The sequence below is a fragment of the Chaetura pelagica genome, unplaced genomic scaffold (genome assembly GCF_000747805.2).
Source record: "Chaetura pelagica isolate M959 unplaced genomic scaffold, ChaPel_1.0 scaffold176, whole genome shotgun sequence".
Taxonomy (NCBI): Eukaryota; Metazoa; Chordata; class Aves; order Apodiformes; family Apodidae; genus Chaetura; species Chaetura pelagica.
This window is the reverse complement of record NW_009953484.1, coordinates 1042807-1063120: the sequence shown is the minus strand read 5'-3', so window position 1 is coordinate 1063120 and position 20314 is coordinate 1042807. Positions and strand designations below refer to the sequence as shown.

The 20314-nt window shown below is 38.9% G+C and overlaps 1 protein-coding gene across 1 annotated transcript in view; it reads left to right on the top strand.

Annotated features, from left to right (window-relative positions):
- SEC24D (SEC24 family member D) overlaps window positions 1-19841 on the top strand; it is a 46211-nt gene extending 26370 nt beyond the window's left edge. The window contains exons 8-22 of the mRNA XM_009998561.1: window positions 1910-2048; window positions 3753-3868; window positions 7439-7563; window positions 10252-10443; window positions 11057-11150; window positions 13632-13748; window positions 14121-14291; window positions 15026-15122; window positions 15731-15876; window positions 16520-16658; window positions 17081-17199; window positions 17862-18041; window positions 18566-18757; window positions 19268-19357; window positions 19701-19841. Coding sequence (XP_009996863.1) covers window positions 1910-2048; window positions 3753-3868; window positions 7439-7563; window positions 10252-10443; window positions 11057-11150; window positions 13632-13748; window positions 14121-14291; window positions 15026-15122; window positions 15731-15876; window positions 16520-16658; window positions 17081-17199; window positions 17862-18041; window positions 18566-18757; window positions 19268-19357; window positions 19701-19841 — 2058 coding nt within the window. The remainder of the gene's footprint in view (window positions 1-1909; window positions 2049-3752; window positions 3869-7438; window positions 7564-10251; window positions 10444-11056; window positions 11151-13631; window positions 13749-14120; window positions 14292-15025; window positions 15123-15730; window positions 15877-16519; window positions 16659-17080; window positions 17200-17861; window positions 18042-18565; window positions 18758-19267; window positions 19358-19700) is intronic.
- Window positions 19842-20314: the final 473 nt, after the last annotated feature.

Below are 20314 nucleotides of genomic sequence, written 5' to 3'. Positions count from 1 at the left end.
AAGGAAGGGAGGGAGGAAGGAAGGAAGGAAGGAAGAGAAAGGAAGGAAGAGAAAGGAAGGAAGGAAGGAAGAGAAAGGAAGGAAGAGAAAGGAAGGAAGGAAGGAAGAGAAAGGAAGGAAGAGAAAGGAAGGAAGGAAGGAAGAGAAAGGAAGGAAGAGAAAGGAAGGAAGGAAGGAAGAGAAAGGAAGGAAGAGAAAGGAAGGAAGGAAGGAAGGAAGAAAGAGAAAGGAAGGAAGGAAGAAAATGCTGATAGTTTATAGGTGGAAAGGCAAAAAAAAAAGGTGTATGGTATTTGTTAAAAAACACACACCAAAAAAATTGAAAATGTTACCTTATTCCTCTGCTCCTGTGAGAGTTTGCCACTGACTTTAATGGGACCATAAACTCCTCCCAAGAGTATAGACACCTAGGCTCTGAACTTTGTGGCACTTATTTATTATTGTTCTTGCTCATGCTTTTTATGTGAAGATCTTAATATTGGTATTTCAAAATATGATCATTTGGGGTTAATTTTTCTTTGCTCTTGGATAGCATTAAATATATCAAAACAAGTTTTAAAATTACTCAATTAACATGTATAAAGGAATGAGAAGTTGTTTTAGTCTTGTTTTTTTCCCCTGTCAGGTCAGAAACGATAATAATACTGACTACAAACCAGATCCAGGCCTCATTAAACTAATACAGCAGAATGATAATAGAAAATTGCCAAGTAATGAACAAAACTTAGAAGTTTTATAACTAATTAAGTCATTGTGGCTGATGAGCAGGTTTTATAGCCAAGGCTTTCATGTCTGAGAAATGACCCTGACAGCTTGCAAGCTGACATTATTGGTTATTTTAAACTCAATCTTAGTAGAAGACAGAACACAAAGTATAAAAATACTCCATGGAGCAGGAGGAAAACATCTACTTTTATGTATAAAATCCTTGGCAAAAAACACCAAACCCTTTGGAGAAATAAATGAGTAAAATATTCTCTGTAAATCAGAAACAAACAATAAAATATATTGGTAGTAAATGGTAGAAGGATGTGAATGACTTTGTAAGTATTCAAAGACTCTTATGCTGCAATAAAAGATAAAGTGTATAATAGATTAAATCCATTCTGTAAAAAGAGAGTAATTTATTCATTTTTTAAAGTGGGTATGGTAGCAGGTAATGTTCTAGCATTCAAAAGCCATCAGCATTTTTCCTGTTATAGAGAGTTGTTATGTATCCAAACTGTGGATTTCTTTTCTTATGTTCAGAGTTTTTTAGTTGGGATTGAAGGGAGTAAGGAAAAAAAACCCCAAATATAAAGCATGTTTATGTTCCCTAGAGTTTCAAAAATAATTGGGCAAACTTCCATTTTTGTAGTGGTTTCAAGTATGACTTTTTTAACATGAAGTATAATCACAGGAATCTTTCAACTGGTGCACACTTATTACTGGGAGAGTCATCTGGAAAACGTCTTCCATTAGCTGTGCTTTTTGGCAGAGGCTCTGAGCAAGCATGGTCAGTGTAATTACACTGACAAGTGCTTGAGATACTGTATTTGTTGCACTATGTACTTTCCTTCAATAAATATTAGTATTTCTCTTAAATCTCCCACTCTAGCTGGTGACCCTAACGACATTTAAACATGAGTATAGCATGTATCATGGCAGTATTGGGGAGGGCAGCATTTAGGATAAAATATTACAAGCTTTCTTAGCAAATATCTGTTAGAGGGACCGTTTGCACTAGATGAGCAGCAGGAAAAGCTCAATCTAACAGAGAAGGCAAAATACTTGACTCCAGCAGATTGCTCCTAGTCAGCTATAAAAACCTTTTACTGGAAAAGGCAAGCCTGGAGCCCTGAACTTCCAGTGCTTTCTGTGGTTTCAAGTTTGCATTGTTTTTTATAACTTCATGTATCTCTTCACCTAGACCCCTCTTTATCTTGTAAACCATGGTGAGACTGGACCAATCCGATGCAACCGGTGCAAAGCTTATATGTGTCCCTTCATGCAGTTCATTGAAGGGGGAAGAAGATACCAGTGTGGATTTTGCAGTTGTATAAATGATGGTAAGTGATATTTCTCTGATCTGTGATTCATACAAGTTTCATGCAAATAAAAAGAAACTATATTCCTAAACTTACTTTCTTGATTTGCTGACTAATGAGAAAATAGTTTAGTGAGATGCAGCTTACTAGGTCTGCTTCACAAATAAAAAATACTACCCAAGAGAAATATGTAGAAGCATTTGTTCAATACAGTTTAAAAAAATAAATATATGAAAAATAATGCTGACTCATGAACTCTAGTCTGATATAATCAAAACTTAATTTAAAACTATAATCTTATCACAGGATACAAAGTTGCATGTATTGCTAACTGAAAGCAACTTTTCTGTGGAAAGTTAATTTCTTCCAAAAGTCTAAATGTCCAGCCAGATTAAAATATTTAGAACCATGTTAGCCTGGTCCTGTCCATGACTGTGGATGCGATGGTTAAATAACCTATTAATCTTCCTGTGACAAGTGTTGGTTTTCACAGAAGATACCATGCCATATTTGTTCAAGTGTTCTGCATGTGACTCATAACTGCTCTTGTGCTCTTGGCTAAATCCCAAGTCTTTGCCAGAACTAGCCTTTCTAGACATTTGTAGCAAGTTGGATTTCCTCAGCTGGATCACAGCGGTATAGTGCTTTCCCTAATACAGTAATCTTTTCAACTCTGAAACGTGAACCTTGATAGACTCGTTCCAACTTCTCTTCTGTCTGACGCTCAAATGTTTGTGCAAGCATAGCAGATAACAAATTTCATAGTTTGTTAGCAATTTAAACTCTCATGAAGAAAAATGTAAATGCTTTGTGAACATGAAAAGACAAATTTAAGTTTCAGTATCCTTTTGAATCATGCTTTGTATTACTACAGGGTCTTTTATCCAAATCAAAAAGCACTTGAAAAACCCCCCAGATTTTAATGATAACTAGAAATGGCTAACAAACTAGGTAGATATTCCTCACACACACACTTTTTACAGGCAGAAATGTGAAAAATAAGCAGTCAAAAAATACTGTGACTGAGGAAAGAGAAGGTCAGTTCCAGAGGTGACTTTTCCCCAATATGACTCTAACCCTTACACTAGCTGAGTATAAAGTCTCGGTGGCAAACCCACTTGATCTCTTAATGCTTCTGAACTTTTTCCTGTAGCTGCAGAAGGTTCCAAGTATACTGGACCCAATGCACTTTGCTGTGCCGGGGTTGTGAACCTTGTAGAGCCATTTCCAGTGACCTGGTATTTCTGGGTAAAGAACTACAGGCTTTAAGAAAAGTGCTATTTTCACTGCTGTCCCCCTGCAAAGCTTTGGCTCTGGTGATTTGAATTAAGATGTGAGTATGCACTAAAAAAGTAGTCACTCTTAAGTCTGTATTCTGAGGTTAACAGGCTCCTGCTTGTGGAAATTACCTGGGTCAGCTTCACCTACTCAAGCCTAACAGTGTACAGGTGGGAGGAAATGGGCATTATAGGGGAATATGCTCTATCCTCCAAATACAAAAGGAGCTGCATTACTACACTTTTGTGATTTTTTGGTTGGTTGGGTTTTTTTAAGCCAGTGGTGGGAGAAAAAAACATTGCCACTTGGATAAGTGTTTGAATGCTTCCCTTGACCAGTAACAGAAGGGCCTACATTAGTACATTGCATCTGTTGAAATAAGTTGTTGGGTTGTTCCCTCTTCTGCAAATTACCAACATTTTTTCCTGCTCTTGTGTTGTCTTTTAGTCCCTCCGTTCTTCTTTCAACATCTGGACCACATAGGCCGACGGGTAGACCACTATGAAAGGCCTGAGCTGTCCCTGGGATCTTACGAATATATTGCTACTTTGGATTATTGCCGAGTGAGTATTTCCAGTATGCAAACCAATTACAATTTTATGTCAAAACAAACAAAATTCTTGTAAGTACCTGCAGTAGAGTAAGTGCACTTGTAAGCTGAATATCAGAGACCAGGGACATTTTAGGAAATGCAGATAGAGGTGAAAAATTCTAGCTTACAAAGTAATTTTTCGTATTTTGTGCTGCAAAGTATGAAACTAGCAAGTAAGAACAAAAAAAAAAACCACAAGGAAGTCATAGGTCACCAGTCTTTAACTGGAGCATTTGCTTGGTCCTAGCAAGCATGTTGCACTGTTCAGAGAGTACAGCTGAGGTTCTGATGCTGTGTTGTATTTTAGATGCATGTCTTCTTGTCGTGGTTTGGGCCCAACACAACAACAAAGAACCGGCCACATGGCCACTCACTCAGCTCCCACCCCCCCTTAAATTAAAATTAAGATTGCTAAATTAATTATTAAAATTATTAAATTAATAAAAAATTAATTTCACTCTAATCAAACACACACGGGACACACACAACACAAAGAGCAGGGCTTGCCTATGTTACCCCACCTCTCCCTTCATCCCAGGCTCAAATGACTTTGTTCTCGGTTTCTCTCCCTCCTAACCCCCAGCAGCACAGGGAGACAGGGGATAGGGTTTAGAGTCACTTCACAGGCTGGTGGTTCCTGCTGCTCCTCCCTCCTCAGAAAGCCTTCCCCTGCTTCCCCGTGGGGTCTCTCCCATGGGAGAAAGTCCTTCACAAACCTCTCCTTCATGAGTCCTTCCCACGAGGTCCAGAGCTGCTCGAGCCTGAGCTTCCCAGAAAGTCACAGGCTGCTTCGGGAACAAACTCCCGTGGCGCTGGGGTCTTCAAACGCTGCGCAATCAGAGTCCACAGGCAGCAAATCCTCTGGCCACAAAATCCAAGTCCACTGGCCAAGCTCAGCCCTCCTGGCACTTCAGGGAATGTTCCACCACGTTCCTTCGTGAGTGCAGGGGGACAGCTGCCATCTCGCCATGGCTTGCAGGGAAGCTTCTGCTTGGGCACCTTCTTCCCCTTCTTCCTCACCAACCACCAGCACTGCTCTCCCTTTCCAGCACAGATCATCTTTTTTTGTTAGTGCTCACTCTGCTCAGGTCTCATTTCAGTTCTTTCATATGTTAATGGCAGATGTGCATCTGCTACCAAAAATCCCACCAAACCAGAACACTTCTCTTGATTTGGAACACAGACACGTGCCTAAATGGCCTTCCCAATATTGAAAACCATAGTGAGGGAATTGTAATCTTTTGCTGGCAAGAGTAGTTTTAGTATTCTGACAAGTTAAAACAGAATGGGTTTTCTCTCCTAATACTAACTCACTGAAGAACTCAAAAGCCCACTCAAGTCACTGTATATGTTTGGCTTTGATTTTATTAGAGAAATGTGTTTGATACTTCTGAAAGCATAAATTACTTAAACTTTTCAAACTCCTGGCTCATTTTACAAAACTTCAAGTGTGACTTCATCTGTTGAAAGTATGGACTTGTTTTTTTGTTCTTGCTGAAATCAGGCAGAATTGTCTTCCTGTCAGTGGAACAGAGGTCATGGTAAGGTTAGGAAAGACAACTCGATTCTACGAAGTCTCGAAGTAGATACCAGTAACTTTCTCATGCCATTAAACTATTGCTGGTATGAAGAAAATGAACAGGTTTAATTCTGCTTTCTTACTAGGGTACTACTCCAAAATTGAGTGAAATCCCCGAAACAACCTGTATATATTTTAGTGAAATGTGGGTTAAATTCTAGAACAGAGGACAATTGTAGTGAAGCATTACAGAGATACTGTGTGGGATTGTAAATGTACATCCAGTGTAGCTCTATTGACTCTGGTTAAGCCTTGCTGATTTTTGACAGCTACATTTTTTAAAATCTGTGTGTACTTCATGGCTCTGTGCCGTTTTCACAGTTCTTTTCCTTGTAACCCTGTGTGATACAGTTGTTCTCACAATGCATTGTTTTCAGTGCAGTGGCTTTTGCCCTATAGGTTAAATCAGGGAGCTTTCTTGGTAATTCATCCAGCATGATCTGTCTTGTTGGAAAGACCTGTCCACAGATATACTAGAATATTAAAAAAAATTAGTAAATCTCTATCAATATAAACACTCATGCTGGAAATGCTGAGTCGTTACATTTTACAGAAGTTAACATTATTTTATAATTCATTCTTCATTTTGCTCCAAGTTGCTAAAGGTTTAATTCTTTTATAAATCCAGTTTAAGACCAGAACTGAAAAATCATTTCCTTTTGTGCTTATCAAATAACAAGGATGAACAGCTACAAAAATGTTAACAAGTAACAGCTGTTTTTGCATTATTGTGCTCATGCTAAGCGGATGTAGCAAGAGCACAAGTCCTCATTTCTACCATATATTTGTCAGAAATTATGCAGGGATTCTTTATAAATGGTGATGTGATACAAAAGTTTTAAAATAGTGTTTGATACGGTTTTTAAAGCTAGAATCTAAGTACAGTAAACAGAACAGCTTTTAAAAATACTGCCTGACTTTAGTTCATTATCATTAATTCAAATCATTAATCCTGATTTACATGAATCAAATTAAGTGAGATCAAAGATATAATGTTCAGTTTAAAGTGTGCCAGAGATTATGGCTAAATCATAATTCAAGGTTTAGATTTTTTTTTTCTGAGTGGAGTTTTCTGAGGTTTAGTTTTACAAGTATAATTTCATTAAGTGGTCAGAACTCTGTATGTTAAGGCAGTGAGTGAAACAGTATAATGGAAAAGCTGTCCTGAACTGTCACCAAGTAATGAGCACTACTCCTCTTAATGGGAATTAGGAAAACTGATCTCAGGGAGTATGGTATTTACTGTTGCTACGTTCAGTTTATTTGGTTTTCCTGGCTACATCTCTAAGCATTACATTGCTTATTTGGAAACAAAAAAAACTTCCTCTTTTTCCTACTTACAGAAACTTGTGTCAGTAGTAACAAAACAAGAGGAATTCAACCCAAGTCACTGCTGTGTATGCAGCAGTTACATACATTGAGTGTTTCGCTCTCATGATCCTGCAGAAAGTCAGCTTATTCCTAAAAGTAGAGTTCAGTTGTCCAGAATGCACTGGAGCATCAGCCAGCAAAAGACAGGATGCAGATGATTACCATTTAGTACTGCTAAGAACTGAGATTTGAATTCTGCTTCAGTACCTAAGTTGTGTTTTCTGTTTCCAGATTGGTTAGAAATCACGTAACAATTGCTAACAAAAACTGAATTTAAGCATTCACATTAACAAAATGTTACTGCATTTTGAGACAGGGAATGCAAAACCAGGATGGGTAAAGAAAAAAGCCAAAAGGCAAGTTTGTTTAAACACCTGAATTCCAGCAGAAAATGTTTGTGTTTCATCTTATTCCAGGGGTGGGCTTTACCCAGTAGGTGTCAGCTTTCTGCAGTATTTACTATGTTTGATCCATAGCATTTTCAAACAACTGAACACTGTATTTAGATTGCCTTATGATACCACCTGTACATTTTTTTGACTTAACAGGACATGGTCTAATTTTTACTGTGAATGGTCATTTTTTCTGTAGAACAACAAGCCTCCAAAGCCACCGGCTTATATCTTCATGATTGATGTATCATACAGAAACATAAAGAGTGGCTTGGTTAAACTCATATGTGATGAACTGAAGACTCTGCTAGATAAACTTCCAAGGTAAGGAAACATATGTGCATTGCTTAACTTACTGCACTGCAGTTTTCAATCAGCTTTGCATGTTGAGAGGTAAGAACACGCTACAGAAAATGTGAATGTTTACAGCACAGGTATTTTTGCAGTGATTGTGACCCAGTGTTAATTTTAACACTGCTGGTAGTTCGTCAACTTTGATGTCTGGGCTTCCTATATGAAGGGAAAAGAGTCTGTCATCCTAATTGCACATGCAGCTTGCATTCTTTTCCTTTCTTGTAGTGAACTCTAGTGGTATTATCAGCTAAGTTCCAGCTTCTAGTTTTGATTTGACGCTGTGGTTCTCTTTACTGCAATGTTGGTTTTCTCATTTAAATTAAACAGGAAAATACCAAAAGCAGAATATTCAAGAACAGCAAGTCTCTCTACAGCTGTAGTGTTGGTGACTTGTATCGTTAGCTTTATTGCTAATTTGCAAAACTTTTAAAGCTTCTTCCAGTGCTGCGAGACTTTTCTGTCCTGGTATGTATCTGAGAGGAGAACAAATCTTGCAGGCAACAAATAATTTAGGAAATAGAACACATTTGCTTTGTGAGCATTAAATACATTAAATGAGAGCAGTGAAACACTGAGAAATTAAGTAGACAGGAAAACATTGCAGAACATACAGGAAGCAAATGCATCCCAAATAACAGTACCTGCAGAGTAAGAACAAACTTAAGAAGAGAGAGCAAAGTGAGAAAGGGTGGGAGACAAGATCCTTGAGGTTATCTGGGATATGTTTAAAGTCTTTTATCATGTGTCCTTCTGGGATCTCTGTGCATGAAGGAAATACCAGTCCAAGGCTGGGGGGTTAGTTTGTCAGATTCCCATTTAAGGCCATCTCTCAAGAACTTTGTCGTTGAAGATTACACTGGAGGCACAAGTGTTCAGTATTTATCCTGAACATAGTTCAGAGCTTTCCCTCAGGATTTGACATGATTCTGAAAATACTAAAAAGGCATGAGTGTAGTAATTAAAAGTAGTTGGCAGTTTAGAAACACCTAGACTGGAATAGCAAAAAATTGAGGAAAAACGAAGTGAAGTATATCTACATCACAAAATAGAGATTAATTCTTCTCCTTAACAGCACTCTGCAGAGATCTGCTAAGTAAATTGTTTGCAAGGCCAAAGTTTTCATTTCCACTGAAAAAAGCTGTAAAAGAAGTAAAGAAAGAGCAGGCTGTTCAGATTGTTCAGACTTGTCTGTTGTCTTTAAACTATAATATTATTTTAAAAAATAACCATAAGACATTCCATCAAAAAATTATAGTGAAACCTTTATTTTGTTGCTGAGACACAAAGGTCACTACATGTTCATTTTCTGTTGCTAGGCAAATACACCTGCAAAAATATTTTGCTGTTCCACATGAGGTGAAAGCCCTGTGCTGGGAATTCACCCTGTGCTCCTAGGTTTTTGTGTTAGGAAAGCCATCTGTGTCACGTGAAGGCCAGTAGTGCAAAGGTCTTTCTTAGCAAAGAAAGGATGGAGGTAGGTGGCTCAAGACCCTACTAAGAACTTTGTGTTTTTATAGACTTGCAGCATAGCAGAATACATATTATTTGCTTGCTGGAAATTTTAGAGCAGACATTTTCAAACTTAGGTGTTCCAAACCAGCAATTCCTGCTTTTGTATTTAGAGAAATACAGAGAAAGGAGTTAAGAAATTTGTGCTTATAAGCTTAGAAAATGAGGCTGACTGGTCATGCAAATAGGATTTTTAGATGCATGATTAAAAACCCCAACATTTGAATGCATTTCTCTACATATGATCCAGACAGCTCATTGTGACACTTTAAAAAGAACTAATTACTGTGTGAGGTACATAAGCAACAGGCCACTATATCTGCAGCTAAACATTAAAACTGTGATGGCAGAAATGGGATCACAGAATATTAGGGGTTGGAAGGGATCTCCAAAGAAGATCATCAAGTCAAACCCCCCTGCCAGAGCAGGACTAAAAAAACTAGGACAATCTGTTGGTTGCAGTGGACATCTCAGCAGAGATTTGCCGGTTTTGTGACATCTCACCAGAAGTTAAATAGGCTGCTTAAATATTTAATGTTGCTGTACAGAACATATAGGCTGACCTGTAGTAATTACAAGTATCACACGCTTCCTATCTGGCATTTTTTGTGCTAAAGGCTTGGTTTGTCATTTACAAGAGGAACACAACCATGTTAGAAGAAGGCACTATTTTATTAGTAATAAAGACCAAGTTTTTTTAATAGGATTGCCTTTTAGGGAAAAGCTCACTAAACCTTGGACTGCAAACCTGGAAAGGGTCTAACTAGTACTAATGGTAATGCTGCTACTAGTGGCAGAGTGGTCTGCTGCCTGCAGGAGTTACCTCCACAAAAACAGAGGTAATGTTTTGAGGACAACGTGGTTTATTCTTTATCTTAGAGGCTTTGAACTTCTTGGATGGGATGTACAGTTGATAGGGTTGATGTAAATAAGTATTTTTTAAAAACTTAAATAATACAGCAGTTGATTTTATCAGAGTGTTTTAATTTGACCTAAGGCAAAGTTTGAGGCCATTACATCTGCTTGGTTGTCATTTGCTTTGTTGCTCCCAGGACAGATCTGAAAGCTGCCTTGCGTTGCAGAAGGATGCTTGTATTGCAAGGGCAGAGTTTCAGAATTAACACCCAATTGTTTCTGTTCTTCTTACAGAGAAGAAGAAGAAGAATCCTCAGCAATTCGAGTTGGTTTTGTCACTTACAACAAGGTCCTCCACTTCTTTAATGTAAAAAGCAGCTTAGCCCAGCCTCAGATGATGGTGGTCTCAGATGTTGGTGAAGTTTTTGTTCCTCTGCTGGATGGTTTCCTTGTTAACTTCCAGGAATCACGATCTGTTGTTATCAAGTAAAGTATAATTATTCCATATGTGAACAGGAGCTGAATGCTTATGATATGCATTATGCCTTTTAGTCAATTGTGTTTCTGGGTGTTGGGGGGTAGTTGTATTTATTGAAGTACTTTAGAGGGCAGCAGATGCTGCAAGTCATGTATTTCCACCTCTGAGGCAAAGAAAATGTGGTATCAACAACCCCCCAGTGCTGAGTTAGAAAGCATATTTAGGCCAGGTGTAAGCCATGTATCTTCAGCTGTGTGTCTTCAAAAATGGGAGGGGTATTGCAGCTGTGTGCCATGTTGCATGTTTTTCCTCTTACGATGTATATAATGCACACCTGGATATGATCTAAGGACTGTTACGTCCTTGCAGCACACTAGAACTCCTTAAGTTTTTGGGCATTTTTTCTTTATTGTATGTTCCTTTATGTTGCCAGCTTTAAAGTAATGGACCCCATAGAATTTTACAAGTCATGTTTTGTTCCAGTCTGGCTGGAATCCTAAGAAACTGAGCAATCCAAATTCATGTGTTCAAATGTGTGAAGACTTGGTATGTTAGAAGGTATGTTTGGGGTTTATCCCAAATAACTAACCAGCTGAGACACTGATACTTTGTCTTCCATAGCTTGTTGGACCAGATTCCAGAGATGTTTGCTGACACTAATGAGAGTGAGACCATCTTTGCTCCTGTTATCCAGGCTGGCATGGAGGCGCTAAAGGTTAGAATGTTCCTTGCTGTAAGGGAAGTAGCTCTTTAATAAGACTTGATAAGCTGTAGAATTTCCATTTGCTAAAAGCCAGTCCCAAATCCTCCAAATCACAATAGGGAATTAGAAAAAAAGTCCCTGATGGTTTCCAGCACCAATGTTCCGTTGTTCTAATGGTGTTGGAACTGCTGTAGTCAGAAGGAGAACACTACAAGCAGAACATCTGTTTCCAGACGTAGCTTATTGTGGGAAACTGGCCCCTGGAGTCTGTTTTACATAGAATGGATGGTAAAGAGAAGATGAGGAACAGGAGTTGGTTTCTTGTTCAGCATTTGAGAGAAATAAAAAAGTGTTTAGTTGCTGCAACAGAACGAATAGATCCTCTGGGTGTTTGCACAGATATCCGGTCCTTGCATGTTCGAACGGCAGGAAAAGAGTCAGTATAAGATATGATTTTGCCCTACCTGTTCTGCTTCTGCTGACTTCTTGTGCTAAATGAGGTATTTATTACTATTTATAACTGAGTTGGGTAGGAGCTTGGAGGGTTTCCTCTTAACTGACAAGCTCTCACAGTTTGAAATCAGCTGAAAATGAATCCACAGGTCAAGATGCATCCCTAGTTGCTTTCTGCATGTCCAGGACATCCTCTGAGGTGCTGACATTTCCATGGAATGCTGCCAGTTAAAAGAATACCACCGTGGTTCACCACAAGATTTGTAGGGGCAGAAAACAGCCAATAGTTGATTTATCTGCAAGCTGTGTATAAGCATGAACTTGGAGTAGATAAAATTATAAACCAAAAATACACATTTTTCAAATGTGTTTCTTAAATATTTAATTAATTCCTCTTTTCTTGCTATTTATGCATACTGCCAGGGGGAGTATGTGTGCCAAAATACAGCTGGTTACTGCTTCCACCAGAATGCTGGTCCTTAATACTTGACTTCTACAAAGCAAACTTAGGGGCCATAGTTGTAAATTTCCTTTGATGTTAGCTTCAGAAGGAAGCAGCTTTTAATTAAGCTTTTTATTTAGCAGTATTTAAAATGTGTAAATTGTAAAGATTTTCACTGTGAGTTATTAATATGCATATACCTGCACTCAAGAAAACAATTTTCTGTCTAAAAAGAATAAAATGTATTGCGTTCCTATTGGAGATTATTTTTCATACCCTTTTAGATATGATATGTATACATTTTAGAAAAGCTGTCAAAAGCAACATCAACAATTCCTGATGCGTATCATGGCAAACAGGTATTTGCTAAGTCTTTCAGCAGAATGCTTCTGAAAAGGAATTAAAGAAATTTGCATTTGCAATTAAAGATAACTATGCTTGAAATACTAGGGATGAAATTTCAGCTGTAATGTAAGTAAGATACTGTTTTCAGTTGCATTTCTGCCATAGCAAAGAGATTTCTATTTTTCCCTGAAGAATGCTGTAGCTTGTTTTGAAATGTGGAATATCTCTACCTTGCAAACACTTTAAGATCTGGAGGAGAAAGAGTACCAAAGCTGATTTGCATCTGTAGTCACACGTACTGCAGTTTTAACCTGGATGTGTGGATAAGTCTGGAGCAGGAAAAGGACAAATCTCTGTTTTCTCCTTCCTTCCCTTCACCCAAATGCTTGAATACTTGAAGAGTTCAGAACTGTTCATCAGTTTTCATTTCACTTTAACTTTTGGTCAGCCCTGAAGTGGTCAGGCTGGAGTAGATGATGGTTGTAGATCCCTTCCAACTGAAATAACTGTTCTCTTCTGCTCATCCTCTTAGCTGTCTCAGTAGTAAGAGTAAGTGATAAACTGGATTTTCTAAATTTGGATGAAAAGCTGCCTGTGGTACTGCTACTGTAGTTTGTCATGTCAGTAAATACCATGTTCTCATCAGAGTTCTAAATAAGAATAGCAAACTTGAATAAAACTGGCATTCACTTCATTTCTTAGGAGGACAGGAGGAAAAGCTCATCACAAGTTTTGATACTCCTGCGTTTTAGTGTAGATTTGAATATGGAATCTAGTACAAGAATGTGATAATTGCTCATCTATAAAAATATAGTGAACACTAGTGTGCCTCAACTGAAATAAGTGATTTTTTTGTTAAATTACATTTCCTCTTAAATTTATCCAATTAGTATTTGAGTTTTTGATACTTTTTGCTCGTTGCCTAATGCCTGTATCCAAATAGAAAGTCTTCAAGAGAGGTTCTCTTAGTTTTGCTCATCAAGATTTTAAATTCCTATGTAGAAATGACTATAGCAATGCATCAGCCAACACACCTATGTGCTAGAATAAGTTATTTACTCATAAAATTCCCAGGTGGTTTCAGGACTTGCTTCCATCAAGTTTTGAGTCTCTAAATGAATTATTTACCTCTGGGGAACTTGCAGAAAGTTGACACTGTTCTCCAAGATAACCACAATGAATGAAAATTAGGCTAATTTATCTTAACATTAATTAATATGCTGTATTTAATAAATATCATGTCTTTGAAACAGGCTGCAGAATGTGCTGGAAAATTGTTTATCTTCCATTCTTCATTGCCAACTGGTGAAGCACCAGGGAAGCTGAGAAACAGAGATGACAAAAAACTACTCAATACAGATAAAGAAAAGGTATGTTCTACCCCAAGTTAACAAGGGACTGCTATTATGCTGAATTTCTCTAATAGACTCTTGATCTTTTTGCCATTTATTTTCTTTTACAAAGATGTGCTATTTAATTATATAGTATTCCCATTCTCACATGCACTGGTTATGTAGGTACAGGAGCCTTTACCACCTGCTTGTTCACTGATTTAGTTCTCCAGGAACGTACAGATTTGGTTCCCTGCATGCAAGTACATGGGCAGGGGCAACATGTTTATTAGATCCATGCCTCACTTAAAGTTTCACTTCTCTTTTTTTCCTTCAAGTGGACATTTCCTTTGTGATTGGCTACCAACGGTATCTAACATTTTAACACTTGTATTTTTTAATTCTGTGCAGACACTCTTCCAGCCCCAGGTGAATTTTTATGAGGCCCTAGCCAGGGATTGTGTGGCTAATGGCTGCTGTGTGAATTTATTCCTCTTCCCAAATCAGTATGTGGATGTAGCCTCCATGGGTCTTGTCACAATGTATACTGGAGGAACGTTGTACAAGTACAACAATTTCCAGGTAAGCGATGCAAGGTTCCTGTCTTTAAGATAGTAACACTTTGTTGGGCATTTGTTGGGTTTCATTTCCATGTGTGCTTTGATGGTTAATGTAAAAGTAGAGTGACTCTAAAAAACTGTCTTTTATGAACTCCAGGGGAGAAAATTAATTCAAACTTGAAAATGACAGATCAGGCTGAAATATTTATCTTGAAACAGTAGTAACCTGGTTGGTATGTTAAGATTAGATCCACTAAAATATGCTGGGGTCTGAACAGGGAAGTCAGTTACTCCTGTATATACAGATAAAGACTTATGATAAAACCCCGCAAAAAAAGGTTTAAGATTTCATGAGATGCTCTCTGGGCAGTGGGGCACTTCCTCTGTGTCAGCAAAAGCCTGTTAAGCATCAGCAGGGCTACTCAGGAATTCTTCAGGCTATGCCATGAACTCCTCTCTAGGCCTCGAGGTAGATAAGAGTGTGAGGAGGGATGTTACTGGAGATAATTGGATGGAATAGGAATTCTGGATGTCCCAGCCTAGTGATGAATTGGTGGACACTTCCATCTATATGTTGCTGTTAACAATACAGCAATCAATATCTCGTATCTCTTTTTACAGGGAAACAAAATGTTAAATGTGAACAGATTTGCTGTCGGGGGCGGGGATTACCAGGGGCGGAGAGGGTCAGGTTGTAGCTGCGGTGCTGCCGCCCCGTGGTGAACGGCAACGGTTGCTTTTGCTTTGCGTTTCTAGCTCGATGCTGACAGCCCGCGGTTCTTAAGTGACCTCAGGAAAGACATTGGAAAGAAGACCGGATTTGATGCAATCATGAGGGTGCGGACAAGTACAGGTAATGGTACCCGTTGGGACTGAACATAAACATGAACGCATGTGAAAATATATAATTATAAATAATACAGTGCTGTACAGCATGATGTACCTCTGGAAAAGTAATTGGATAGACTGATAAAATGCATGGATATGTCTTATCTTTTATGCCTCCACAAGAATTAATTTTCAAATACCAGAGTCAGGCTTCTGGTCACTATGCGTCTTGGATTGCAAGTAAGTTGTATAAAAAAGCCTTGCTGCTAGACACTTAGATGGTCCTTCATTTTCATTCTTCGAATGCCATGACTTTGCAAGCATTTATTGCCACCTAAAATGCGAAGATTTGAGAAACATAAACACACAAAGTGGCCATGTCAACAGTTGGTGTCAGAGTCACAGCGCAGCTTCATGGATCATCAGCTTTTTTCTGTCATCCAACTGTCAAAAAATGCTATTGGCAAGGACAATTGGTGGAACCCTTGAGGCTGCACATCCCTGAGGGAAAATGGTTCCTGTTTCAGTCAGCAAAACTGACTGACCATAAAAAAAAAAGTCAGAAAACAATGTCAATCTTATTTGCAATTTTAAAATAAAAAGCTAAGTTTGTTTTGTTTTAATCTGCCATAGGCTTCAGAGCTACAGACTTCTTTGGTGCTATTTACATGAACAACACCACAGATGTAGAGATGGCAGCAGTCGACTGTGACAAGGCAGTGACCGTGGAGTTCAAACATGATGACAAACTGAATGAAGACAGTGGAGCCTTAATTCAGGTAAAAAACCTTAAATTATGTGTAATGCCATGAAATCACGAGTAAGAACTGCAGCTGTAACAGGCAAGAAGTTACCACGTAGAATGGTTACGTAGGATGGTTCTTAAGTTACACCCTTTTTCTAGTCCGTAAGCCAATGGTAGATGCAGGATACAGGGGTTAGTTGGCAGCATGTGGTGTTTCACTTCATAAGCAACCTACTCATGTAAAAAGAACCACTCAACTTTTCAAGATGAGGAAGTTTTTCTGTTTTGGTTTTGCCAAAAAATAATGTGATGGGCAGACTACTCAGCTGTATGGGATCTTCTCAGACACATTTATTTTAACTGTTCAGATACCACACAAAGTGCACTTTACCAATGGACAGTTGATGGTCTCATTTTCAGACTAAACCATCGGTGTACATAGCAAATGATAGTCATAATTTCTATCAGTTGTTTTTTAGGATTTTAAGTTTAGTAGCTTTTATAATGTCTAATATACTTCTGTAAAAATACAGGTATGTTGGTCCTGTAGATAACAGCAGCACTGCAAGGCTAGGCAGTTTTCAGAAGTTAATACATAGATTTTACACACTAAGTAGGTGGCTCTTGCATGATGGAAGCTTTTTGTTTTAAAATAAAAGTGCTTTGCTCCTCTGCAGTGTGCTGTCCTGTACACATCGGTAAGTGGGCAAAGAAGACTTCGCATACACAATATTGGTTTGAATTGTAGCTCCCAGTTAGCTGATGTCTACAAGACTTGTGAGACTGATGCACTTACCAACTTCTTTGCCAAGTCAGGTAAAGTTTTTGTTTCCTTTTTTACTGTGGGATAGAGGAAGAGGAAGGAGAAGGGGAGAAGTGATTACATGGTGGGAAATAATCTTTTGTAACTTGCTGCTCAAAGCCTGAGCAACTCTTGAAATGTTATAAAATTGCTAAGACAAACAGTTTATGTATTTTAGAGATAATTCCATAAAAATAATGCTTATGATGGTAGCTAGAAACATATAAGGCACAAAACTGTATCAGCACAGTACTGGAAATGGCCATCTTGTCACTGTGCTGGAGGGCTGGTGGAGGTTTTTTTGGGCCAAGATGAAGAAACATCCTTCACGGTGCTGTCTGTAAATGAGACTAAGTAGCAGCCCTAGACCTGAAGTTAGAAAAATGAGAAGCTGTCCCCATCTTTAACACACTCTCTTATTCTTCTGTGTTTGTAGCTTTTAAAGCCATTCTAAGCCAACCTCTGAAGACAGTCAGAGAGATCCTGGTGAATCAAACAGCTCACATACTGGCGTGTTACAGGAAGAACTGTGCCAGCCCCTCAGCAGTCAGCCAGGTAAGACCCAGCCCACTAGTTCAGATTAGTTCTTTTGATCTCTTTTAAACTGCATTTTTCTAAGTCTTTCTTCTTTAATGTAACCTATAAATTAGAATTATTAGCACATCCTAATTATGTGACTTGAAATTCAGTGCTTCAGTAAAAGCAGCAGTTGTTTCCTTTTAAATTATCCATCCTTAGAGCCTGGCAATTCAACTTAACAACTAAAGGCTTTTACATACCGTGCAATGATGTCCATAATCAAAGTCTGGGCTATTAAATGTTGTATGTTAGAAACAACACCAGAGACACTTAGGGTGGACCTTCATTTGCCTTCTAAATTGTTCAGAGAAAAAACAACACATTTCCTTTGTGACTCCCTTTTAATTTAGTACCTAGAAGTGAGCATGGGGTACAGAGAGATGACAGCATCCAAGAAGAGAATTACAGTCCTACAGGGCAAATAATTTATGTTGGATACTTATCAAATGTATTAACCATTCAGAGTTGTCATATCTGACTTGAAACAGCATTTTTTTTTCTAGGTTCTTTGTTGTTGGGTTTTTTTCCCTTCTTTAATCAAAGCAAACAAACAGTGGTTCATCTAAATGTTTGGCAGTCCAGCTCTCATTCCCCAGCATCGTGGATACATTAAATAATGAGCTTTCCCTGCCTCCCAGCTCATCCTGCCAGATGCTATGAAGGTGCTACCAGTGTACATGAACTCCCTGCTGAAGAGCTGCGTGCTGGCTGGCAGACCAGAGATCCCGACGGACGAGCGCGCCTACCAGCGGCAGCTGGTCATGGCCATGGGAGTTGCTGACACACAGCTGCTGTTCTATCCCCAGCTTCTGCCAATCGTGAGTCTGTTGTGTGTGCATCTTCTCATTTTCAGTGAAACTGTTTTCAGCTTCCTGTGATGTTATAACTGTGCAGATGCTGAAAGATGCTGTCTGCTGGGCACGTGCACACTACCACGCTGGAGGACATTTTTGACTTGTGATGCAGTTGCTAATTGAACTAAATTGAGGAGGGAGGGTAGAACCTGTAGTTTACTGGAAAAGGAGGACATAACGTTATCAGTCACTGACATCAGCATTCTGTAGGAGACTCACTGTACTTCTAGCAAGGTTTTTGCCTGGGCAAATGAAGAGATACCAGTTTCATTAAGGATCAACACTGGTATGCAATTATCTCCCCCCTTATGGCAAGTCTTCCTTTGCACACAGTGCACTACCTTAGGAAGGAGAGGGCTGATTTCTAATTCCTCTAACTTGGAAAGGAACCACTAAGAAGGACTCAGCCTTTCTTTTCAGTATCTAATTAGAGCTTAATCACCTTGAAGGCACCAAGTCTACAATTCTTGTGTATTTTTGCCCCACAGCACAGCCTGGACTTGAAGAGTGAAGCTGTCCCAGCTGCTGTCCGCTGCTCTGAGGAACGTCTGTTGGAAGGAGGGGCCTTCCTGCTGGCCAACGGGCTGAGCATGTTCCTGTGGCTAGGGGTCAGCGCGCCCCCCGAGCTCATCCAGGGGCTCTTCAACGTGCCTTCCTTTGCGCACATCAGCACGGAGGCTGTGAGTAGATGGACACTAGTTCTTTTTACAGAATTTGATTTAATAAGACCAGAGTGCTGATCAGAGACACAAATGAGGCAGATTTTCATTGTTCAACTGAAAGCAGAAAGAGGTGACCAGCAGAAGGTGATACTACATAAAATGTTAATACGCTTTTTATACTCTGAACACACATGAACAAGAAGCATTAGTAACATTTTCAAACCTTCTGCAGCTGTATATCACTGTGGCAGGTATTAAAGTCATATTGAATGTATATTGCTAAAATTGGAACAAAACAGTTTGCAATAGTTAAAGATAGATTTTCCTGATAGTGATCTTCATAAAGTGATTATTTTAAACTGAAAAGTGGCATAGACATATGAGTCTTTAAGATGAGACAGAGACATTTTTGTGCAGTGGGTGGCATTTCCCAGTAACTGGAATCATAACTGTGAACTGCTACAAAACAAGCTGCTGTTAACAGCTGTGACTGGCTGATAGCAACTTGCTCTTCTTTCATCCTAACAGACATCACTGCCTGAGCTGGACAATCCATTTTCTAAGAAACTCAAGTCAATACTGGAGCATATCCAGAGCCAAAAGCCCTACACTATGAAGGTAAGTCTCAACTTGTTTCTCAGATGTGTTATAAACAACACAACTGGCTTTGGCAAAACTTAGCAGTAGCTGTAAAGATTTCTATGTATTGGGAATTCTCCTGCATGTTGGTGAGTTCCAGCATGCATTGTAGCCACAAGCATCTCAAATGTGCTAAATGCTTAATCAAGACAGATTTCAGAAGTACTCAAGTCTAAAGGTTACCATTGTATTCTGCAAACCTTAATTCGCAGCAGTTCTCCCTCCCGTGTTCAGAAATACAGTAACACAGCAACAGATACAGGAAAACCATACTGCTATTTGGTATGACTGTATCCTAAAAATACGTATTTCATCTTTTCAGTTGATGATTGTGAAACAACGGGAGCAGCCAGAGATGCTTTTCCGACAGTTCCTAGTAGAAGACAAGAATATTTATGGAGGAGCTTCCTACGTGGATTTCTTATGCTGCGTTCACAAAGAGATCTGCCAGCTGCTCAGTTAAGGAAATGCAAGTGTAATTTGTCTATTGTTTTGATTTTGCAAGAGGGATGGTCATTGTGCCTGAAGGCTGGCCCACAGCTCCACCGTGGCTGGGAATTCTGCTGTGCTTTAGTGAACCTCTTATGTGCTCTTCTTGTACAGTTTCGTTTCTCACAGCCTCTCTCACAGTATTTAATTTACTTACAAAGCTTTAGAAGAGGATGTTCTGCATTCAGGTATTAAATCTTCTGGGAGAGTGTTGACCCTTTCTCTTAAGTTGAACTGCCACATTCTATGAACTGCCACATTCCAAACTGTCAATGCTTAAAGCATATGGTAAGCATTTATTAAAAATAATTTGGAAAACTAATTATTCCTTTTGCTACTCACAAGCTGTACAGAATAGATGCTATACAGAAGAGGAAATAAATTCAGACCATTGCTTTTTCTAAGTGAGGGCATCCAACTGAATCAGTAATGCAGAAATCATGTAGT